Raw genomic sequence first — 25295 nt, 5'->3', positions numbered from 1 at the left:
CAATGCAAATCAATAATGATACAACACGGTGGAAGATGGGACGCATCGTGTGAATATATTTGAACTCCAAATACTTTAATTGTTTTGAAGTCAATTAAAAGCATGTAATCTCGTGCATGAAAGAATTTGTATGAAAAGTTGTATGAACTTCATATAATAAGTAGATTCTGTAGTGTGGAATTGATTTTGTTCTGGAAAAATTTGTCTATTGAAGTATGTATGAATTTTGGTTGAGTTGTATGAACTTCATATAATAGGTAGATTCTGTAGTGTGGAACTGATTTTGTTCGGAAAAATTTGTCTATTGGAGTATGTATGGATTTTGGTTGAAAGTTGTATGAACTCCGTATACTAGGTAGATTCTGTATGTGGAACTGATTTTGTTCAGGAAAAAATTGTCTATTGGAGTGTGTATGGATTTTGGTTGAAAGTTGTATGAACTCTGTATACTAGGTAGAGTCTGTAGTGTGGAACTAATTTGGTTCAGACAAATTTTGTCTATTTTAGTATGTATGAATTTTGGTTTAAAGTATAGCTCAACTTCGTGTAAAAAGTCGATATGTAGAATTCAAAATTGAAGGAATCCAAGACGATTCAAATTCGAACTATAATGGATTGATTTCTACAATTGCTGCTCAACTGGGGATAGATACCACAGTCCAAACCATGATGATTAAATACATTGCTAGTGACCGATGCCCACCAATGATCATACACAACGACATGGGTGTTTGGGTATATTTAGATAAAAAAAAAGAGTACAAAGATTTCTTCAGTAGGTTTCCTTTATGTATCACATTGGAGGATAGTGAAATGGAGGGAATTGAATTCCATCATGATGGTGAAAGCAGTTCCAGTTCAATAAATAGGGGTCGAGAGATTCAATCTTCATACATGGGAAATATTATTGAACAGATTGATATGGCTTCAAGTGAACATGTTGAGTTGTTGGATAGTTGTGAAACTGAAATAATAAGCGACCCTCGACATGAATTTGTTGCGGAAAAACAGATTTACAAGGATAAAGAAACACTCAATAAGTTATGAGGCAATATGCCTTTATGAAGCGAATTTCAATTTTGGGTGAAAAGGTCTGGTCCAAAAAGGTACGAACAAATATTATTGTTTATTGTAGATAAATTAAAAATGTATGAAGCATGTATGTATGTAAATCACATATAGAATATAGGTGGGTGTATGTATAAAAATGTATGATGTATGTATAAAAAGGTATATTTTCAATGTTTCTGATGTGTACTTCTTCATCAATAGCTATCATCTCGTATGCCCGGTGACAATTGTTCATGGTGTTTAAAGGCCTCAAGTCTAAATGAGTCAAGGCTTTTCAAGATTAGGAATTTCTGTGATGTGCACACATGCTTGTTAAAGGATAGAATTTATGAACAACGTCAAGCAACTTCCAATGTCGTCAGCATTATTATAATGGATAAGTATGAAGATCCAAAAACAATATACACACCCAAGGATATATCTAGGGACATGAGGAAACAACATGGTGTAACATTGACCTACATGCAAGCTTATAGAGCGAAGCAAAAGGCAATGATTATGTTGCGAGGGGATCCGACCGACTCGTACAGTAAACTTCCAGCCTACTTATACATTTTACAGAAGACATATCCGGGATCGGTTGTAAGATTGGAAAAAACAGAGGAAGACCGTTTCTTGTATACCTTTGTAGCACTGGAAGCTTGTATTAGAGGATGGGAGTATTGCAGACCTATAGTGGTGGTTGACGGAACCCATCTTAAATCAACTTACAAGGGGACTATGCTAATTGCTTGTACATTGGATCCAGGAGGTTTGTTTTTTATCTTCTTTTTTTAAAAAAAAAAAAAAAGTTTATAACTGATTGTATTATTTGTGTATGGAAACAGGTAGTATACTGCCGCTTGCATATGGTATAGTTGATTCCGAAAATGATTCATCTTGGACATGGTTCTTTGAGCGGTTCAGGGAAGCTTTTGGTGAGAGGGAGAACATGTGCTTTGTGTCGGACAGGCATGAAAGTATATGGAATGCGAGTGCAAAGCAGTTGTACCCTGGGCTGCCTCATTATGCCTGTATTTGGCATTTGTGGAACAATTTAATTAAGCAATGCCACAGAAACAAAGAGCAGATGAGGAAATTATACTATGCAATGGCTAAGGCATACACCCTCCAAGAGTTTAATGAATGCATGGGAAGGGTGACCAAAATAGATAGGAAGCTGAGGAGATACTTGTTTGAGATTGGTTATCATAAATGGACACGGATACATGCAACAGTAAAAGAACATGGACACGGACTTCAAACATAGCCGAATCTATAAACAATGCTACAGTGAATGCTAGGAATTGCCGGTGGCAAAATTATTGGATTTCATGAGGGAATTGGTTGAAAGATGGAATGCGACGCACAATGAAGAAGCAAAGAATACATTCACAGATCTTACTAAAAAGTATCAAGAAATTATCAACAAGAATGGGGTATTATCACACCGTATGACTGTAAGATAATCCTTCGTTAACTTGTATCCTTCTTTTTTACTTGTCATATGTATGAAAACTCTATAATATGTGTATATATGTTGTATGTTTAGTGTATAATTTACGAATTACTTGTACAAATGTAATTTTGATTGCGGTACGAGCTTCCACCGAATTTCTACATACGGTGATTGATGGTGTTAAGAGGTTCACGGTGTGTCTTCGAGCTAGGACGTGTACTTGTGGAAGATTTCAACCGGATGAGATACCTTGCGGGCATGCTATGGTGCTATAGTGTATAGGCACCAACATGGAGCGGAATATACTCGCCTACTACAAAGAATAAGAATTTCCTCGATACATATGCAATACCAGTTGTGCCTCTTCCATGTGAAAGTACATGGGATATACCGAGGCATGTAAAAGAAGAGATTGTGTTGCCACCGGATGGTAAAAGACCACCGGGAAGGCCGCTACCAAACGAATGAAACCATTCCACGAGGGGAAATTTAAGAAATCAACAGTGACATGCAGCAGATGTGGTACAGAAGGCCACAATAAGAAGACTTGTAGCAATATTCCAAAGGGAAATTAAATAGTCGACAATGTTATGGCGGTGATATTTTTTTAATGACAAAGATAAACTCGTTTTTTTTTTTTTTTTTTTTTTAGTAAGAGTAGAAACTGAGTACAATTTTAATAATAATAATGTTGAAAAGTTGATATGAATTTGGTTATCAACATTACGTGTTTGGTTTGGTTGGCTATAATAAAAATTTTGCCCCTCATATAGTCTTTAAATTTTGCCCCTCATATTGTGTCTTTAAGTTTTGCCCTTAGCTTGGATACCCGAGTTTTGGGTTCGAACCCCCACTCAAGCATAAAATAAAGAAATAATTTCGCAAGGCAAAACGGCATAATTTTTCCTTAAGGAAAAACTAAAGTTATACCGGAGGGGTCATAACTTTTTCTTAAGACATATATTTAGTTATTTGGAGCAAAACTTTTCCTTTAATGCCTTTAATTAACATAACCAAAAGTATGCCTTAACTAAAAGTGTGCCTTGAAAAGTTTAAAAAAAAAAAAATGTCTCAATGCAAAGTCTGCCCCCTCGCATAAGTTTCCTTAAGGAAAAACTAAAGTTATATATATATAATTTAGTTTTAATGGGAAAACTTTTCAAACTTTATGCCATTAGGGAAACTTTTAATAAGGTATAATTGAAAAATGCCTTAACAAAAGTGTGCCTTGAAAAGTTAAAAAAAAAAAAAAAGTCTAAAAGTATGCCCCCTAAGGCATGTACTTCCTTAAGGAAAAACTAAAGTTATGCCTTACTTTTCCTAACAATAATTTAAAAGGGCAAAACTTTTCCTTAAGGAATTATGCCTTATCAATAGACTTTTAATTAAGGTATAACTAAAAGTATGCCTTAACTAAAAGTGTGCCTTGAAAAGTATATATAAAAAAAAAAAAAAAAAAAATGTCTCAAGGCAAAGTGTGTCCCATAAAACATAACTTCCATAAGGAAAAACTAAGTTAACTTTTCCTCGAGGCATAACTTTTAAGGCATAATTTAGTTTTGCCTTATGGGGCAAAATTTTTTCAAGGAACTATGCCTTATGGGGCATACTTTTAATTAAGGCATAACTAAAAGTATGCCTTAACTAAAAGTGTGCCTTGAAAAGTTAAAAAAAAAAAAAAATGTCTCAAGGCAAAGTCCGCCCCTCCGCATAACTTTGGTTTTTCCTTAAGGATTGTATTGGATCGGCATACCTTTAACTCGTTTGCGAAATTATTTTTTTATTTTATGCGCGGGGTTCGAACCCGGAACCTATGGGTATTTAGCGAAGGGCAAAACTTAAAGAACACAAATATGAGGGGCAAAATTTAAAGACCACCCCAAAAGAAGGGCAATCCGTGCAAAAAAATGTTTGGTTATCAACATTACGTGTTTGGTTTGGTTGGCTATAATAAAATCTTATAGTTTGTCTGCAATATGTATGGTTACTGTATGAATAATGTATTTAACAGGCTAATGTATTGTGGTAAATATGTCAGAGCTCACATTACATTATTTTCAATTTGGCATTTCTTACAATATGCAGAACCTGAAGCAAGAGCAGCTACACGATTCAAAACGCCTCTCAAACCAAATTGTATGAAAGACGTATCAAATATGATTAATAAACTCAAAGATTCATAGCAAGATGAGTTACAATATTTGCATAACAAAACAGCAAAAACTTAAGATAGATCCCAACAAAATGTATCATAACCACTCAAAGATTCATAGCAAGATGAGTTACAATATTTGCATAACAAAACAAGCAAAAACTTAAGATAGATCCCGACAAAATGTATCATACCCAAATACCAACAAACTATGTTTTTACATCAAACACTACAAACTAGTAACTCTAAAAACTAATTTTTCACTTTTCGTTTAGGTCTCGGTAATTTTTCCCCCACGGGGGACAGTTCCTTGCGAATTCTTGGCCCACCTAATTTACCGGTAACCAATCCAATGGCTTCACACTCACTAATAGCTCCAAAGATCCTGCTTTTGCCTTGCATAATCCCACAGTAGGGCACCATACCTACTACGGTGAAGATGATGATCGAACTCGTCCTTTGGGATTTCCAAGATGCCTTGGCTGATATATTCAGCAAATGCACATACATAGACTCCACAATCACTGAAAAGAAAATGATGATGGAATGTATGAGAAAAGAATTTTTTATGTATGAAAACTATCAACACATGTTAAAAATTGCAAAAGACCATATTTCATAGAATAAATATACGTACTTTGATTCCGGATCTTGTTCTGGCAAATTCTCCACGAAGACATAATCCAAAGGATCAGAAACACCCTTCTCAATGTATTCTATGTTATTCTTCGGTCTACATCATCCCTTTTGCCATAAAATCCAGATCGTTAAAGAAGAGTGGTATCATTTTTGCCGGTTTTTTTTTTTTTTTGAACAATTTCTCTAACCGCACGAGTGTGCGCCGCACCTCCGGAGTGAATCATAGACATAAAGACACCTGCTTTGTATAGATAAAACAGCCAGCACCCAATGATGTTTCTGGCCTACATTAATCGGTATGAGCACATAGTCGACTTTATCCCAAGCGATATTTGCAAGCAACTTATACCCACGGATAACTTGCGCGACATCATGTTCTGGAGTGATCAGACTAGGATCATTATGGTTATCCTTGAACCGATTGTAAATCAACTCAACCCACGACTTGAAAAAAACATCAGTCGTTACGTATCTGACTGGATTATTTGGCCCATACTTGGCCTTTTTCCTCAGGTAATACATAATCACATCAACTTGCTGAAAACATGTCAATTAAACTATGAATCAGATTTTAGGATACCAGATTTCATACACATTCCATACATATGTCTGTCCACTGTCTTAGATGACATAAAAGAAAAAACCAAATTCCATACAAATTCGAAACTAACACAACAATAGATGATTGAAACTATATGATTGAAACTAACACAACAATATATGATCGAAACTAACGGAATTGTAAACCCTAGATTACCTTTACTAATCATGAAATGGAACGAAACAGAGGAAAATAGAATGGATAATCACACACATGCGCACACAAAAAAACTGGAAATACAAAGTAGAAACCCTAAATAAACCGTCCAAATTGACTGAACAAGATGAAATTGATTGAAATGAAGATAGAAACACATCAATAAATATTCAAAACTAACACAACAATAGATGATTGAAACTATATGATTGAAACTATCACAACAATATATGATCAAAACTAAAGGAATTGTAAACCCTAGATTACCTTTACTAATGGTGAAATGGAACGAAACAGAGGAAAATGGAATGGAGAATCACACACATTTACATCAACATTGCAAACACAGTAGAGAGAGAGAGAGAGAAAATTTGTATGAGATGGTGGGTTAAGAGTAGAGAGGGAATATTGCAGAGGAGGAAGATTGCATTCACAGTTGGGCTAAGTGAACTGCCAAAGCCCAAAATCGTGGTGCGGTACTAAAGCCCAAAACGTGGTACAGTACTAAAGCCCAAATCCGTCATATTTCGTAAATTGTCGTTACGTTCCGTAAATAAGGAAAAGTATCATTATATTTTGTGATAAAGAGTCTTAAGTTGGTAGTCTATGTTATTTTCCCTATATATATTATCACAGCCAAACACAGTTACATACATATAGATACACTATAATTCAAAGTGTTGGGCCCGTGCGCAGCACGGGCATACGTTGTCTAGTTAGGCAATATGACCTAGCTAGCAATAAGAACATACTCATGTATACTAACACAAGCAACAGCCTACTTTTTTTTTTCAAGTTTAACTATACACACTTCAAAGTTTATAATTCCATTCACATGAGCTTTGCAAAATAGAACTAGTTTCAAATTATATTGAACACTTGAAGTTGGTAAAAAATGCGTCTATTGGACACGTTCTGCTGATTTGGCATAGCATCAGAGGCGAATTCAGGATTTAAATTTTAGGGGTTCAACCTTTTAAGATTCTTAGTTGAACCCATTGTATTTTAAAAGTTATGAGTTCATATCTACTATTTATTACAATTTTAATAAATTTTTACACATAAGTTTATGCTCCGCGTCAAAAGTTAGGGGTTCAATTTGAACCCCATCTTTAAGGCTACATACGCCCCTGCATAGCATGTGTATTGGACTGTTTTTGAAAGCGTGAAACAACTCAATTTTTTTTAAAAAAAAAATAATAAAATTCTAGTTCCTTCATCTTCTCTTTATCACCATCATAGTGAGAAACAGTGCAGTGTATACTAATAATGCAAATAAATGTCAAGACTGCATTTCGCACGAAATTCGAATGAAGTAAACCAAACAACACAAATTACAATACGATCGATACAAACAAAAAAAAGGAAATACAGAGAAACAGTGTAGTTCGAACAAAATACTACTACTATTCAATCTCGAACGATCAGTCATATAAGAAATCAAAGCACGAAATTCTTATCAGAATTCGCCATGCAAATAAATGTATGAATCGCAAGAAATACGAAGGAAGTAAATGAACAACACAATTAACAGTACAAGCGATACAAAAAAGAAAAAGAAAGAGCTGCAACAGCGTACGCAAATCAAAGCACGAAATTCTCATCTGAATTTGCCATGCAAATAATATCAAACTGAATTTTGAACAAAGATAACCGAACAAAACAATTATCAGCACAAGCGATACCAAAAAAAGGGGGGGGGTGGGGGGTGGGGGAAGGGAATAGGTTGAAACAGTGAAGTACATACCGTCTTGAGGAGGCATGAAGTTAATAAATGTCAAAACTGGATTTGCACTAAATGAACCGAACAGAAAAATTAACAGTATAAAAGCGATACAAAAAAGTAGAGTATATATCGTCTTGAGGAGAAACGAAGTTAACGTAGCCGTAACAAACACTCTTTAACACCTCTACCACCGTGCCTACCAGGTAATCCCTATCTAAGGCTATCGACAGTAAGAGCCTGTTTGGAAAGCCACCTGGTAATTGGAATTGGTGTAATTACTACCCTAGTAATTACACAGCCTAGTAATTACGCATTGTAATTACAATACCGTTTGTTTGACATAATGTAATTACAGTGTAATTACAAGTGTCTTTGTTTGGTTGCACAAGTGTAATTACACAGTTGGTTTAATTTAAAATTAAAATTTAATTATAAAAAATTTAAAATTAATATTTAAAAAATATGCGCCTTTATAAATGATATTAAATTAGTTATCTAATAATACATTGCTTCTTGAAAATATGTTAATTAGTAATCATACATTTGTAACTAATATTGTAAAAAATAATTGATTTATAATTTCAAATTAATAATATTTAAATTTTAATTGATTATAAAACTTAAAAGCATACCTTTTTTGCGAGAACATCACGAGATTGGATCTTTGACAAAAAAAAAAAAAGAATATTTATAAATATAATGCCATAACACTATTCAAATGTTTGACAATAATTCTATCAACTGTAAGTGAAAAATAAACAACATGCAAAGTGAAATAACAAATCAATAGTACTAAAGCAAATATTTTTAAAATCGAAAATATAACCTAAATTCAAAATCCAAAAGAATTTTTTTTAACATAATACTCTTATGTCAAATTCCAACGTTACGTAAGTATGTTTCAACGTAACATAAGTAAATACTCCTATAATTCAAAAGAAAGGCTAAATATAAGTCTATAACCTCATTCACAACGAAATTCTACTCTAATAACGTCACTTATTATATGCCAAGTTTGTTAATGACTCATTCTTTCTAATATTAAGAGATGTAGTTTCAAAAATTAGAATATTAACACGGTTATGCTAAATGAATAAAATAAAAAACTAAAAAAAATTAAAGCAAATTACATGGATAACCACAAGTAAAAAGTCCGGAATGAGGAGAAAGGAAATGAAATATAAATTCTATAAAAAAGAAAATATATTTTAAAAATACAAATAATTAAAAAGTAAAAAAAAAAAAAAGAAATTAAATAATAGAAATAAAAAATAAATTAGAAAAAGAAAGAAATTAAAATAAATTAAAAGAAATTAAATATTAGAAATAAAAAATAAATTAAAAAAGAAAAGAAATTAAAATAAAATTAAAAAGTAACTGTAATTACAAAATGTAATTACACCCAATTCTCGCCCCCCTTGAGAATCCGAGAGTGAATTACACCCTCTCAATTACACCCAATTCCTACCTAACTGCGTGTAATTACCAGGGTCAACAAAGCAAAACCGCAATGGTACACTCAATTCCAATTACTCGGGTGGCTTTCCAAGCAGCCCTAAGAAAATTCCACCGTGATTTTAAAGAGATTGTTAATTAGTGGGTTACGAATTTATAAAGTAAGTACCTTATGATTTTAAAGAGACATACCTTAATTTTGCCCTATATGATTTCAATTTACAAGAAAATAGTTAAATGGGACCAATATTAGTAAGAATATTCATGATTTGGTAATCTACACATTTTATCGAACACCTATTGGGTATAAAAGGTCCACCACCGTCCAGTCACCAATCACTTTCTTTCTCCACTGCCAAGCACCGTCTCAAACACCACTTACGCCAATTCGGATAAGAAATTGCACGGTGTCCCCTTAAATTGGGCTGGTCTTTAATTTTTGTGATTTAGCATTCGAACTTATGCCTAATAGGGTATAAGTTCTTTAAGGCGCAGGACATGATTTGTGGAATAATATGATGTGAAAATACAATTATTATTTTTTTGTTACGAGGGACAAAAAATAAAGACCAGCACAAAATAAAGACAAAAGTGTAAAATGACCTAATCATTTTTTGGATAAGGACACAAATGGCCAACCGGGTGAAACTATTGACTTTTAAAATTTGCCCAAGAATCTTAAAAGTTATTTTTTAATTTTTCAAAATAATTTCATTTTGAAATCATTTTTCAACTAATTAATTAATTTATGTATATAAATTGTATCATTGTTGTATATGTATCACTACTGTATATGTATAGAAAATGTATCATACGTATAGAAACTGTATTATTTTTGTATAGAATATGTATCACTACTGTATATGGACAGAAAAAATGTATCATTAGCGTATAGAATGTATTTCTAAAGAGTATATATATAGAAATATACTATTATTGTATAATAAATGTATTATCCGTATAATTCATGTTTAATAAATGTATAATTATGTATACTTAATAATTATTCACATATATACATGTTTTGGGATATTTCTAGAAGGCTCAATTAAAATGTACTTACTAATTATACGCATATTATACATGTTTTGCGATATTTTTTGAAAGTGCACTATGAATTTTTTTTTCATTGATCTGTAGTGGGCAATTTGCAGGATTGTCCTTCGCTGGGGGGTCTTTAATTTTTGCCCCTCAAATGGTGGTCTTTAACTTTTTCCCTTCAGGTAGAATTTGTAAATTTCTGCCCATGCAAATTCTGCCTTAAGGCCCAAAATCTGGGTGCATGGATAGATTTGCAACTTCTGCCTTGCGATTTTTTTTTTTCCTGAGCTGGGGTTCGAACCCAGAACCTTGGGGTATTAGGTGAAGGACAAAACTCAAAGACCACCAATTTGAAGGGTAAAAATTAAAGACCACCCCAAATGAAGGCCAATCTGCCCAAAAAAGGGATCTTTAGTCCCCACAAATAGGCCTGTTCTTTTTGTAGCGAATCTTTTAATGATAACTTTTCGATCTTTTGTGGCGACTAGTCACCACAAAAAGTCTATTTTTTTTTTAATGAATGGTACAAGTAGTTGAATAATACTTTGGCCGAATGGCTGTTTAGGTATTAACTCCAAAATGGGGCCTTTTTAAGCCTTTTTTTGCTAGTGGTCTCTTAATGTCTTTTTCCCATTATTTTTGACTACGCGGTCAAATGTGTTAAAAGCGCCTTTAACCCTTCCCAAACTTACCCAAATTGTTAACATCCTAAAGACACCAATTCAGGTCCATTAAACCTTGAAGAATATTAATATACAATTTTATATTATATATTGATATATAATATGTATATAGTTTGTACATAATAATGTATAAGGAAAAAGGCCATAGTTACTCCTCAGCTATTTGAAATAGATATGCTCTCGCCGTTACATTATTGGCTAAAAAGTGTCATTCAACTAGCTAAATCAGAAATGGGTTAATTTGGGCAAAAAACGTAATGGAGAGTAATATATAATATTCGTATATTTAGCCAGAGCAATGTAATTAGTTTGAGCCGAGCGGCCAAATGTGTTAAACATTCTTTTGCGTGGATTATCCTTCTTTTGGAGTGGTCTTTAATTTTGCACCTCAAATTGATAATCTTTAATTTTTATCCTTCACTTGCCTTCAAAATTCTGCCTTCAAAACTTTTGCAAAATTAAAGACCACCAATTGAATGGACAAAAATTGAAGACCACCCCCAAAATAAGGTCCCTTTTTCCTTCCAAAACTTAAAGTAAACCCGGCCCAAATTCCGACCCATTAAACCTTAGAAGAAAAAATTTGGTCTCTTCCTAAAGACATCAATTTTAGTTAAACCTAGTTGTAGTTGAGCTTACCTTCTTTTCCTTGTGAAAATCTTGAAGAAAACAAAAATGGCAGAAGCTGCTGTGAAATTAGAGGAACCCCACAAAACTGAAGAATTGTTAGAAGAAGATGAAGAAGAAGAAGAGTTATTATGGTCATCAGATTCAGATATTGGTGAAGCATTAGATTATTTAGACACAAAAGATAATAGTGAAACAATAAATGGTGCATTTAGTCTCCAAACAAGACGGCCAAATGCTCATGGTGGACTTCATTCAAGACCCAATTCTTCTGCTTTACAACCACTCTCTAATCGTACTCAGAAAGTTGCTAATCATATTAGAGCTCAACCCTTAGAGGTATTCTTGAAACTTTACTTAAACAAGAATAGTTTGAGTCTTTTTCTTTTTAAAGTTTGAATCTTTTTATGTTTTTTTGCTGAATTCCAATGTGATATTGTAAGGGATTATAACAGACCTTTGGAGGTAATTTTATAGCTTAGCTAAACAAGAAAAGTATGAATCTTTATCGTTTATTTTATTTTTTATTTTTCTTGAATTCAAATGTCAGAGCTTAATCATTTGGGATAATCTAAAACCTAGTCAAATAAGAAAAGAATGGAATATGTTCATGTTCGAATTGACTGTTGTTTTAATCATATCAAAGTTTCACGTTGGTTTGTTCAACAAAGAAAATCTTGGAACTTTATCGTTTTTTATTTTTTTATTTTTCTTGAATTAAATGTCAAGGAAGACTTTAACACATAATCTAAAAAGTCAAACACAACCTACTAAAATTGCCTGTTTTTATCAACAAATGTTCTTAAATGATAAGTAATGTCCTTTAAGTTAATGAAAGAGGAATTCAGCGTTTCCACCTTTGAATTCAATTTCTTTTTTGACTTTTGTTGGGATATGTTAATTGGTCGGACACGAATATGATAGTTTCAATGTAAAAGTGGAAGTTTAAGGAATATAGTTTCCTTAAGGAAAGCGTGTCTTGTGAAGTGAGACTGAGTTAGTTTAAGATTATCTTAGATTTTTATTGCCTAGTGGAGCAGTTGGGAAAGGAAAAATTCCCATTAAGTATGAGCAGGCTTGTGTTATTTTCTTATAGCTTTTAATCCTTTTTTATCCATCTCATAAAAAAATTGGATTTGTTGTTTGGTGTATTTCTCTATTTTAAATCATTGAAATCGTTGATGATTCAATATTTTTTTTTTTTTTTAAAAAAGATGATCGAAATTTCTTCAAATAATGATGTCGAAAAGGGAACTTAGAGTGAATTGACGTTTTGCAGGAATGGGAAGGGAGGATCAGTGGCATGTCAAACTCTGTGACTACTGCAATTCGTGGAAGTGTTCGGGATATGGCTATTGGTAAAACTAAAACTACTGAGAAAGCAGACCGTGCCACTGTTGAACAGGTATGGCCTATAACTGGCAACTCTTTGGCAATATCTGAAGGTTAAAGCTCCTTTTTGTTTGTTTCTATGAAAGGAAAATTGATTAGAGTTAACTATTTTCTGCTGATCAATTTGGTTTTGAAAGTGATAATTACACAACCGTTAATTTTATCTGAAATGCACTGGTGGCAATTTCTTGTTTCATCAGCCTACTGATTGGCATTCAAAAGTGAGCTATCATTCTCTGTGGGAGCTATCAATATTTTGTGAGCTTACATTTCCCTTTGTTAAGGGGCCAAACATTCTTGACAAAATGTATCAAATCTGTATTGGTTTAGTATATTTTGCCATCAACATCCTCTTTTCATCTTATGATCATGCAGTCTTGTAGTTTTCTGTCTAAATAATTTTGTCTCAACTGTTGAGTTGCTGAATGTAGCTTATGAAAGACATCACTGAATCCAGCCAGTTCCTCTTGTTTGTCAGTTGAAGTACTCAATAACTTCCCTTCTGTGTACCCACCTACATATTTCTCATCCTCTGGGTGCTGCCCCTCTCCTTTTCCTCCGGAAACTTCGAATGTTGAGTCTCGAAGCTGAATTTTGCCCCTCATAAAACTTCTAAAGCCAATAACTTTGAGTGCGACTTGATTCTTCTGCACTTGTTCTCTCTGGTTGTTTTTTGTGTTTGCCAAATCACATGCCGATGCATTCAACTGCTAAATGCTTATAGAAGGACCTCGCACTATTAATTCTTGGAAAGTTCTATCTTTTTTTCTCCAGGCAATTGATCCAAGAACACGAATGGTTTTGTTTAAAATGCTAAACCGCGGTGTGTTTCATGATATCAATGGCTGTATTTCAACCGGGAAAGAGGTAAAACTTCGCTACCTCTTTCTCTTGGGAGGTTTGTTTGTTTTCTGTCTTTCACTAATAATGCTGCAGTTGAACTTTCTTATTCCTACTGTCTAACAGGCCAATGTTTATCATGCAACAAAAGCTGATGGTCCGGAACTGGCAATCAAAGTATACAAAACTTCAGTCCTTGTATTCAAGTATGCCCTGTAGCCTTTTCTTTTCTAATTAAACTTTCTGTTTGTACAAGCAATTTGAGGTGAAAAGGTAGAACAAGAAAGATAAATATCATGCAACTTTTTAAGATCCATATTGTACTAATCCACAAAATTGCTAAATACTTAAGTTAGTTCCAATAATGTCGCAGATTCTTAGTTCATTTGTTAGCTGCAATATTTATGTCTTCATGTTTTATTTCTTGCTTCTTGCATTACAATTTTGCGTCTTCTGTGTTTCAACTTAACTGGGCTTCATCATTTGTTTAATCGTCTTGGCTAACCTCTGCACCTATTCCTCACAACTTCAGGGATAGAGATCGCTATGTACAGGGTGACTATCGCTTCAGATATGGATACTGCAAGCACAATCCTAGGAAAATGGTTAAAACATGGGCTGAGAAAGAAATGAGGAATCTAATGAGGTATGTCAATTCTCAATCTCAAATCTTTGATCTTGTAGCCTTTGGCCCTTACAGGGGTTCTGTCTTTCTCTTTATCTTTCGTCTCCTGCTCTTGTGTCTCCTCCTTTTCCATTAACTTCTGTTGTTTCTGTTTTTCTGGCGTGGTGGAAGAGCAAGACCAAATGAGAACTGTACTTTAAAGGTGGACACATTTTAAAAGTAGAAGTTCTATAGTGTAATGTCTGCCACTTGCTCCCCAAGATGTGAAGCAGCTATCTTTACCTGCTAAAGTAGCTTCATTAGCAGTTTCTTTGTGCAATTCATCCTTTTACAAAAAAGGAGTGCAATTTCTCGTCGAATTCGGCTCGATGCTTGTCTTTGTGTCTAAACATGCGTTAACTTTCGAAGTTGCATGCTTATGTTTGTTCAGGAGAGCACTAATACAGAAAGTTTTCATTTCCAGTTGCGATTGGCCTTCTAGTTTATATCATGTGTGAAAACTGGGGTTGTACAGCAAAACATCATTTGAGCTGAGCAACGTATGTTTATTTCGTTATTCATATTCTAAAGTGGTTCTGGAACTGCAGGCTGAGAGCAGCTGGAATCAGGTGTCCAGCTCCAATTCTCTTGAGGCTTCATGTTCTTGTTATGGAATTCGTAGGTAATGTGCACGACATGTGTTTCTTGACATTTTTTTTTTGAGAAGTACTGTATATTCTTAGTAATATAAAGATAAAATAAGTACTTAGGGCTCGTTTGGTATGATGGATAGAGAAAAATAGTCCTGGGATAAAAATTAGTACCGCCTTATCCCACGTTTGGTTGGAAAAAAAAACTCGGGATAACTAATCCCGGGATTAGTTATCCCGGGATTAGAGTGTTTTTTTATCCCACCTTGAGGGTGGAATAACTAATCCCGGGATAACTTATCCCGGGATTAGTTATCCCGGGATAAGTTGTTTCCAACCAAACGAGCCCTTACTGTATATGCTCTTCAACTTGTCGATGTATTATTCGATGGGTCACAAACATAAAATTCTAACAAAAAAGGTTTAATGTCGAAGTGTCAACATGTTCCTGGAGGATTGCTTTGTTATTAGTCACAGATGGATGGTGTCCTTATGCCCAGAATGCATCAAGTAAAGGAACAAAGTACCTCTTGTAGAATTGCCATCCAAAGGCCTTTTGTTTTGGTAGACCTGCTACAAATAGCCCGGGCAGTGCCTCCCAACAAGTTCAAAGCAATTGAGTATTAGGTCTAGGCCCTGGCTGGAATCCATGGCATTTAGTGAGGAAAATCAAGTTTAATTTGCTGAAACCATAGCATGAGTGACATAAAGGTTCCTTCTGTGTCTGCAAAAGAGTCAACTGGGAATTTGTTGCTGTGTCCCACTATAATGCACAAAGCAGTTTCAGGGGAAAGATTCCTGTTGTTTCTGATATGTGAAATTTTATCAGCGAAATAGTAAATATCACTGTAATTCCGTAGTTGAACTTGCTGCCTATCTGTATATATTTTTGTTTAAAAAAAGAAAGTGCATTCTTGGAGAGTGAGCAGCAGCAGCCGCTCTAGCGACCAACTTTCCTCAGGATTTAAGAAATATAAGATGCTTTTGAGTTCTTACAATTATGCTACCAAGTACCAAGAGAACATGATTCTAGTTAGTTATTTGTGCTGTTGCATATTCTGTGTACAATCCATAGAAAGTAGTCAGACTAAATAACAAAAGTCATTAAGATTTCCTTTCCATAAGCGTTGAAGCCCTAAATTGTATCCTCACAGTGGGACAATATATATCTTGAGTCACTTATGAGTTAAACAAATAAAAATTGTGTTACTGAACTTTTTCTTGCTTTGTGCTTCCATTTTCCATTCATTACTCTCTGTTAAAGTGGTCAAGTTTTTGTTTGATAGGGAAAGGAGGCTGGGCAGCACCTCGACTAAAGGATGCTGCTTTATCTCTTGACAAGTTACGTGAATGTTATGTGGAGGTTTGTTTTCTTCTCTTAATATTAAGATTATTAGCTTTAACATGAAACTTGGGACTGGCAACTTCTTTGATCTATTGAGAAATAATAATTGAATAGGCTAAGTCTATAAATAGTTGCGCTTCCTAAGATGTTATCGAGGTTGAGATCTTTGGCTGATTGCTATTTGGTGGGTAGCATTGACCAAGTGTCAGTAGGCACATTTATTCATTAATTATTCAGCCTTTTCAATTATCCCTTTACTGCCCCCTACATCTTTGTGCTCATGGTGTAAAGTGGTGTTTAGATGATTGTTATTAAATTAAAATTCTTTTGCTGCGTACTATAGACCCTTGTGATAGCGGGAGCTTAGTGCACCGCGCTGCCCGTTGTACTAAATTGTGCTGTATTCTGGCCATTAGTTATTGATTATATTCCTCCCCATTGGATCCCATCCCAGCCTTACCATCGATCCTGAGTTTTTGGTGGGTGCTCAAGGTAGAACTTTTATACCTTAGAAACATACGACAGCCACTAATAATTCTACATGTAAGTAGATAGAACATGGGCCCAGACATCTTGTAATCTTGCTAAGATCACTTGATCAGTTTCACGAGAGCGATCTTCAACATATTATATTGATCACCTTGTAGAAAATTTTACAATGTTGAGTTATTAGTGGTTTGTTTAGACGATGGAGTTCGAAGTAGTTTCTTTTGATGTGGTGGTCCATTTGTAAAAAATATTGGAGGGAGAAGAAAAGATAGACTGAGCCAAAAGTACTTGTATGATTTGGACTTCTATTTTTAGATATGAGTTATGGACCATATTGTATTCATGTTGGCATGATTAAGGAACTTTATACATACTGCAAATGCAACTGTTTAATGATGTTAGATGCATTTTAACATGCGGCAAAGCTCTTAGAATGGGCACTGTTCGATGTGATTCTACCTAACTTTGATAAATTATCTACTTTCTATATGCCAGATCATTATGGCAATGAGAACTCTATATCAGAAATGCAAGCTAGTGCATGGTGACTTAAGCGAGTATAATATCCTATATTTCGAGGTAAGCCTTTGTCCCTATATTTATATTTATACTTATAGCTGTAGGCACTAACTTGTAATTGTTTCACACTTAACAGGGTCACTTGTATGTTATTGATGTTTCACAATCAGTTGATCTTGACCATCCTCACGCACTTGATTTCCTCCGAGAGGATTGTGTACATGTTTCTGTGAGTTCTCATTTTAAAGCTTGTATGTCAATTTCAGATTAAAACTAATTTACAGCTCAACACAATAGCTATTCGAGTATTTTAATTAGGGCTGGTGGTGATGGCATACAGGACTTCTTCAAAAAGCATGGGGTGGCTGTTATGACAATTCGAGAGTTGTTTGATTTTATAGTTGATCCGTCTATTAATGATGATTCAGTAGATAGCTATTTGGAGAAGGTAAGGCTCACACATGCATCGGATGGTTGAATGCATTCCAAAATGACGATTCAAAATTCTTTTACGTTCAAAATCACTTGAGATTGCTAATATTGATGTTCCTCACAATATATTAGGTTCAAGAGAGAATTTTGGCTAGAGGTGAGATGACTGCAGAAGAAGAAATTGCTGACTCTGTATTTATTCAGGTATGATTTCTGCTAATTATTTGAACTTATTCTTTGTTTCCGTCATAGCAATTTAAGGCAAACATTCCGACACGTGGTCAGATTTGTGCTTGCAATTTTTATCGAGTCCCTAAAACAGGAAGGGATGTACGGATAGGAATGTTGAAAAAAACAGTGTCGTGTTTTCTCATTTCCAAATAAAGTGGGGAAAAATTGGTCATTCTTCAGGAACTGCTGTCATATTGGTGACAGTGTGTTTGCACAAATTCGTCTGTGGATGTGGCATGTTTTGATAAATTGTTTTAATTACCTCGATTTTCTTTCATCTTTGTGTCTCTAAAGAGACCCGTTTCCCTAGGATGTCTTATAGCCTGTTTGGCAAAGCTTTTAGGAAGCCAAAAGTGCTTATTTTAAAAAGTTGAAATGTTTGGTCAAGCTTTTAGAGAAAAAAATAAGTGCTTTTGAGTAGCAGCAGAAGCTGTTTCTGAAGCTAAAAAAACAGTTTTTCCCGAAAGCACTTATGAACCTTAACCAAGCACAAGTTACTCTTAATATTGGCAAAAGTGTTTTTCAAATTGATGTTACCATCTCAACAGGATAAGATGTACGTAGACCTTACCTCTACCTTTATGGGGTAGAGAGGCTGTTTCCGATGATGTTACCACCTCAAAAAGGAAAAAAAGTGTTTTTCAAATTGATTAACCATGCACGAACTGCTACTCCCGAAAAGTAATTTTCCAAAAAGCACTTTCCAATATAAGCAGAGTTTGGAAGTTTGGTCAAACATGCTATTAGTCTGGGTAATCCTCTCATTATTGCTTCGTATTGCAGTCATTTATTCCCAAGACTCTTGATCATGTGAAAGATGCTGAAGCAGATGTTCAACGAATTATTAGTGGCGAGGACACAGGAGACATGTACTATAAAACTATTACAGGTCTGAATTCTGTAGAAAATCAGCAGCACCAACAAAATGGTGAACGGGGACGAGAGGCTACTGCTGCAGCTGAAATCGACAAACCATCTGATGGTGAATCAGAGACCGATTCAGATGATGACGATGATGAAAGTGATTGTAGTGAGGGCTATTCATCTGATGGTGAGAAACCAACAAGTGCTGATAAGAAAGCAGCTAGGAAAGAGAACAAGAAGAAAGTTAAAGAAGAGAGAAGGGAGGCAAGGAAACATAAAGTACCAAAAGCTGTCAAGAAGAAGAAGAAAAAGTTGGCCAAGGCAAAGAAGTATAGGTAATCTGTCAGCTGTAATGTAAAAGAAAGTTTTGTTTTGAGGTTTAAGTTGTGTAGAAAGGATGTTGAAGTTCTTAGGTTTTAGAAGTTTTAATTTATAGAAAGCAGAGTGAAGGGTGCTGCAAAGATGAACAGTTTTCACGGTTAATATTCTGTCGCCGCGTAAAGTTGCAACTTTTAACAATTTTGGCCAGTCAATGTAAACTTCTTTTCCATGTATTCTAACCAATCAAGGCAGATTTTCACCCTCTCATGTTAAGTATTTGATTTGCCTTTTGTTAAGGATTTAGACCAGTTGCCTTTATTAATGATATCATAAATGATTTACCATGAAAATTACATCTATAGAGTAAATGGTCTCCTGGAGTTGGAATAAGCTCTCATTTGAGTGGAACTCTTTCTTGTTATGGTTAAACCATCAGATATTCAGAGTCTATTGGGCCAAGCTGAGATCTCTGATTAAAAGTATAGGAATTTCAATGATCTCACCACATTCTCAGTTTCGCCATACTAATCGTGAAGATTATGGCGTATCTTTTGTAGGAGTCATCTCAGGACTTTGACAATTATCCCTTCAAGAGAAGTAGAAAAAAAAGATAATTGATCGACTGACTTCTATGATTGCCCTGGCTTTATGCTACACCATATATTGTGTTATATATCACCAAGTATGTTGTCAAAATAGATTGCCTGTTTTGACATATGTTCTTCCAGCAATATCTGAAGTACTGCAATGTACACAATTTCAAACTTCAACATTCTTCTAACAAATGCATCCATATGTATAAATTGCCAAACAAGAAAAAGAAAAAAAACGAAAAAACAGTGTGCAGATGAATTGCTGAGTATATAGATCAGATTCGAACAGGGCTGTTGTTACGCTGTAATACGACCAACGTCTGGATACCATAGTGTTCCGGGAATATGGGGAGACATACTGGACGCAACAACTTCAACAAACTAAAAGAATGATGAGCGCTATTGATACCATATGAAACCAAAAGCAACTGAACTCGAGAATCACCTCGGACGTTGATATATTATACGGAAAAGGGCCAAATATACCCCTGTACCATCGAAAAAGGGCCAAATATACCCTTCGTTATACTTTGGGTTCAAATATACCCCTGCCGTTATACTATTGGTTCAAATATCTATCTCAAGGTTGTCCAATCGACATCTAACCCTACATGGCCTCATATCGAAGAATTCTACGTGGACATCTAACCCTACGTGGCACTCATATCGAAGAATTCTACGTGGACATCTAATCCTACGTGGCACTCATATTCGAAGAATTCTACATTACTTTAATCTACGAGACAATTAATTCGAATTCTTTCAGAAAAGAAATATTTTGGAATGTCCTATTCTTGTTGCAGCCAGAACCAAGAATTATACAATGATACATTGCAAAACTCTTCTGCAGTGAATCTACTAATACAAAAAAAAAAAAAAAAAAAAAAAAAAAACAAGATTATTTATCAAGGATCTTTACAGGATTTTTCACATCTGTAAGTCTTGTAAGTATAAATGATTTACAGGTCTCATAACCAAACAAGAGAGGCTGAGAGGCATATTTAGTTGTCTTCACTCTGCTGATTTGCTTTTACTAAAGCATGATCTTGACCAGACTTTGGATAAAAATCCTTTCTTTTTCCTGCATTAAAGAAGAACAGAATACAATTTTTAGCTTGGAGAAAACATATAATATGCTAAATTTTATGTACTTTGAAGAGTTAAATATGCATAGGAAGCAGAACGGAAATTTGCAATATCAATCTTATGAGTACTTATCAAAGTTTTTAACCAAGAAAATTATACGTAAATCTCCACTTTATTGTTCTAATTCAAGGGTTTATATATTCTTTGATTTCCAAATAAACTTGAAATGCATAAAATCAGAATCTGACAAAGTAATATCTCTCTAATTAAGTTATTTTTCCATAACTGCATTCTGTAACTTTATAAGGCTTCCTACATAGGTCTAATGACATCTAAACATAAGTAAAAACATTAACCCTATTCAATGGCTTTCCGTTGAATCCCAAAAAAAACAGAAAAATCTATTCTTTGTTCTGTTCTGTTTGTCCTAATATGAAAACACATTTGCCAAAATCACACTAGTCAAAAGTCTAGTTCAATTTTTTGCAAACTTGAATACACAAAGTATAAAACAACAAAGAGAAGATAAAAGGATTCATACTTAACCAATCTAAATCAATCTTTGCTTTCATCATTCATAGATAGATTCCAAAATCAAACTTTAAAGAAGAATTAACATAAATAACCGTCCAACCAACCCCTTCAATGAAAAATAGCCGGCACGTGTATAAAATATATATATCATCTATGTATAATATGCATATAATCAATGTACAATCTATGTATAGCGGGTAGGAAAAGTACAAAGTAAATCCGTCCAGCTAGTTGTGTAAAGATCTCATTTTTAAAGTACCCTCAATTGTGTTTGCTCATAAAAAATTGCAATTATTTAAAAAAAAAAAAATGGCTCGGTGCACAAAGTATTCCGCACAAGGTACCGGGAAGGGTCGCAACCCAAGGGAGTGTAATGTAATCAGCCTAACCCAATGCAAGCATCAGTGGCTGATTCCACGGCTCAAACCTGTCACATGGAAACAACTTTACACGTTGCTCCAAAACTCCTTTTTAGAATGCTCAAAGTAACAAGATCAATAATTTATTGAGCTGAGAAATCAAGAATTTGAAGATACCTGTTAGTATTTCTTCTGCTATCAGTATTCTTGCTATCATTGCTACCACTGCTACCACTTCTGCCAGTGCTTTCACTATTACTGCTACCTGTTTTGCTACTATCACTCTCACTTGAACAAGAAAATTTCCTCTTCCACCACTCTTTCTCCACACTTTTTGAAGATTTATTTGTACTTTCTACTGGCTTAGGTGAAACTTTTCTAGTTGTTTTTGGTGAATTCTTCATCTGTTTCTTCTTTGATTCCAAAGAAATTGGGCAAAACATCTTTAAAAATAGCCTCCTATCTTCAAAACTCTCACTTCTAATCATTTTCCCCCTCTTATTTTTACTACTACTATTACTAGTACTCTCTTGTCTTTTTATGCTTTTCACTCTTTGCTGCACAACTTGTGGTTCTTGATCATTAGTAGTACTAGTAATATTTTCCTCCTCTTTATTGATCAAACATTTTTCTTGATCAGATTCCAAGACTTCATTTTTTTCAACAAGATCCTTAAGGGACAACTCATAGCAAGATTCAGGCATGTTCTTGACCATTTCCATGAGTTCCCATTGACCTTTAGCTATTGCCAGAGCTCTAGAGGTAGATGAAATTGACCGATAATTCGTCGAATTTTGGAGGGGATGAGCATGGCTTCTTGGTGGACTATTTTTCCATAAAGGTGGTGAAGAAACACCAGATTCATCACCATAATCAACATGTTGTGAATTTTCTTGAACTCTAAATTGGACACTTTCAACATCATGTTTAGGCCTATGTTTGGTGGCTAAATTAGGAAGTTGGTAAGTGTTATAAGTGTAATCTGAGGTTGTAACTGGATCAAGAATTGGTATATGATCATTGGGTTTTTGGTTTCTTGAATCAAACATGGTTGTTAGATTAAGCAAGAGGATATTTTAGGGTGGGGTTGGGGGGCGGGGGGTTATGGTAAAGATAGGAGAATGAGGAAATTTTTTGTGGTGTGATGCGTCTATGAAGAAGAGGGGAAGGGTTGGTGACATTGTCATAAATGTATTTATTTGTTTTGGGTCCGTTACTAACTTGCTTTTCAATAATGACAATGTTGTTTTTAATATTGTGCCTTGCTTTTTGTATGTTAGGCACATATAGGAAAAGAAAAAGGACAAATAATTAAGTTTTATATAGAATCTTTGCGAATCCAAATATAAATCTTATTTTTTTCTATATTTATTATCAGTCGTGCGTTTGATATGGAGAAAAATATACTTTTTCTAAAAAAAATCATGTTTGATTTGTTAAACATTTTGTAAAATATTTTGGGAAATTAAATTTCTTAAATGAGAAAATGACTTTCTTGTTGGAAGGGAAACAAGTCTTATAAGTAGCATTCTGTATTGATTGTCTCTTCTCCACTCTCCAATGCACCGACCTCATTCTCTTCGGCCCTACCCTACTATTCGACTAGATTATATAAAAATATTTTTAGATAATATTTTCTCGTTTATCAAATACAAGAAAGTAAGTAAGAAAACCACGAAAAATATTTTTCATCATAACAAATATACTCTTTAAGGGTTTCTGCTCACATCTTTAGAAAAACATTTAAAAGCTTTAATTTAAAAAATAATTGTCTAATTTAAAGTTTATCTTTCCTCTAATGTCTAACTTAATTAATAGTTTACTAATTTAAGAATAGATTAGAAAATAATAATAATAATAATAATAATAAATTCCTTTTTTTAAAACGTCAATTGTTTTCAAAATATATTGGGCAAAATATTTGGGATCGGATGCAATGACGCATTATGTACCGTGAAAATGGAAATAAAAAATTGAAACAGATAAAAGAAAGTCAAGAGTTTCTAGATGGTGTTTTTTCCAATTTCCTTTGTTTTTGTCTCATTTTGAGTCATTGATATTATGCTTTTGGTTCGTCACATTTTTCCATTGAATCAAAAGACTCTGTTTGTCCCTTTTCAGACTGCAATTGACTACACATCAAGATATTTAGAAAAAATAATGACCACAAAAAGTATTTAGAAAAAACAAACAAATGAAAGGAGTTAAAGAAGCAATTGCTTTTCTTTCTTTTTTTTTCTTTTTTTTTTTAATTATATAGGGGTAGGGGAAGGGGAAATGGGGGAGGAGATTATAATGTGGGGATTTGACCTCACCAACAAGGTGAAAGTTCAGTTAGTCAACCAACTGAGCTACAAGATCCTTACTTAAATAAGCAATTCCATTTCCAGACAATTACAAATTTATGATGGATAAATGGCTAATAAGAAAAGCCAATTACTTCCTCTGTCTCAATCTATGTGAAACTCTCTCTTTTTTAGTCCGTCTAAAAAATAAAATTCCCTTTTGTTTTTAGCAATAATTTCATTTTTGTTATTTTATCCTTAATGAGATGATTTATAGCTACACTAATATCTATGATTTATTCTGGATCATAAGTTTCAATCTTTTTCATTCTTAAACTTGTGCATAATCAAGTACGATCACTTGAATTGGAATGGGGAGCAATGGAATTGTCCTATTGTTCATTGTTTTCTTTTTTCTTTTCTCCTTTTATTTTCTAACTTTATTCAAAACAAAAATTGTCTGTTTTTGTATCCTTGCCAAATGAAACCGAAAATACAGCCACATTGCACATGTCAGCAAATGTGATCAATTTTGGGGTTAGGGAAATGGAGAAAGGAGAAAAAATTGGTGTGAATTGAATTGTGCACCTATGAAACACGAGGTAACAACTTTATCATTTATCACACAATTGTTAAAATGTCAATTTGGCAGTTAGAGAAATTGAAAACTATTGAAGATAAACATTTTTTAGTGAATATTGTTTATTTCGCCACCTTAGCAATTCTAGTTTCATAATTATTTTTTAAAAAAAAAAAACCCGATTTTTTGGAAGTAACTTTAGATTACATTAATGATGTATGAATTGATAACTCTCTTCCTCATGTTACCAACCTATATAGATAAATGATAATGACAATCAAAGTATAAACAATTAATATTGATTGCAAGTTTATATCATCATTAAAGAATAATGATAATATATCTTGCTACAGCTTACGACTAGAAGACATTAATTAGTGGAATGCCGTTCTCAACTTAAGTTTATCATCATCAAAGAAATAATGATAATCAAACTGTGGCTTGTAGGTTGGTGAGAAATCAAATCATCAATTGTGACAATGACATCCTCTATACGTGTTAGCGGAATTACTCAAAAAAAAAAAAAAAGTGGGAATTTTTGTTTTCATCATACAATTTGATTTATCTCTCATATAATATCCT

General features: G+C 34.0%; 3 protein-coding genes across 3 annotated transcripts; 2 read left to right on the top strand and 1 right to left on the bottom strand.

Moving 5' to 3' along the window:
* Positions 1–813: 813 nt before the first annotated feature.
* Positions 814–2320, top strand: LOC132031860 (uncharacterized). The gene is made up of 3 exons (XM_059421744.1): positions 814–939; positions 1273–1822; positions 1899–2320. Exons 1-3 carry the CDS (start codon positions 814–816, stop codon positions 2318–2320), a joined length of 1098 nt encoding a protein of 365 aa, XP_059277727.1.
* A 9302-nt stretch (positions 2321–11622) lies between these two features.
* LOC132030507 (uncharacterized) lies at positions 11623–19543 on the top strand. The gene is made up of 12 exons (XM_059420159.1): positions 11623–11928; positions 12869–12994; positions 13756–13848; positions 13948–14027; positions 14354–14467; positions 15034–15107; positions 16362–16438; positions 17405–17488; positions 17565–17657; positions 17769–17876; positions 17993–18064; positions 18875–19543. Exons 1-12 carry the CDS (start codon positions 11638–11640, stop codon positions 19292–19294), a joined length of 1632 nt encoding a protein of 543 aa, XP_059276142.1. The 5' UTR covers positions 11623–11637; the 3' UTR covers positions 19295–19543.
* Positions 19544–20645: 1102 nt separating this feature from the next.
* Positions 20646–22980, bottom strand: LOC132030506 (uncharacterized). Its single transcript, XM_059420158.1, has 2 exons — positions 22026–22980; positions 20646–20950 (listed from the first exon to the last, which is right to left on the bottom strand). The coding sequence occupies exons 1-2, from the start codon at positions 22895–22897 to the stop codon at positions 20881–20883; spliced, it is 942 nt and encodes a 313-aa protein (XP_059276141.1). The 5' UTR covers positions 22898–22980; the 3' UTR covers positions 20646–20880.
* Positions 22981–25295: the final 2315 nt, after the last annotated feature.

This window comes from Lycium ferocissimum, chromosome 9, assembly GCF_029784015.1.
Source record: "Lycium ferocissimum isolate CSIRO_LF1 chromosome 9, AGI_CSIRO_Lferr_CH_V1, whole genome shotgun sequence".
In the NCBI taxonomy this organism is placed as follows: Eukaryota; Viridiplantae; Streptophyta; class Magnoliopsida; order Solanales; family Solanaceae; genus Lycium; species Lycium ferocissimum.
The sequence above is the reverse complement of the archived record's forward strand: the minus strand, read 5'-3'. Positions and strand labels throughout refer to the sequence as shown.

What these genes read in the sequence shown, in the direction of transcription:
- LOC132031860 (XM_059421744.1), top strand. Translation starts at nt 814, where the DNA reads ATGGAGGGAATTGAATTCCATCATGATGGTGAAAGCAGTTCCAGTTCA. An exon ending in ATATGGCTTCAAGTGAACAT is followed by an intron (nt 940 to 1,272) that starts GTTGAGTTGTTG and finishes CTTCATCAATAG; the next exon opens with CTATCATCTCGTATGCCCGG. An exon ending in TTGTACATTGGATCCAGGAG is followed by an intron (nt 1,823 to 1,898) that starts GTTTGTTTTTTA and finishes GTATGGAAACAG; the next exon opens with GTAGTATACTGCCGCTTGCA.
- LOC132030507 (XM_059420159.1), top strand. Translation starts at nt 11,638, where the DNA reads ATGGCAGAAGCTGCTGTGAAATTAGAGGAACCCCACAAAACTGAAGAA. An exon ending in AGGATTGTGTACATGTTTCT is followed by an intron (nt 17,658 to 17,768) that starts GTGAGTTCTCAT and finishes GATGGCATACAG; the next exon opens with GACTTCTTCAAAAAGCATGG. An exon ending in CTGACTCTGTATTTATTCAG is followed by an intron (nt 18,065 to 18,874) that starts GTATGATTTCTG and finishes TTCGTATTGCAG; the next exon opens with TCATTTATTCCCAAGACTCT.
- LOC132030506 (XM_059420158.1), bottom strand. Translation starts at nt 22,897, where the DNA reads ATGTTTGATTCAAGAAACCAAAAACCCAATGATCATATACCAATTCTT. An exon ending in AGCAGAAGAAATACTAACAG is followed by an intron (nt 20,951 to 22,025) that starts GTATCTTCAAAT and finishes TCTTTAATGCAG; the next exon opens with GAAAAAGAAAGGATTTTTAT.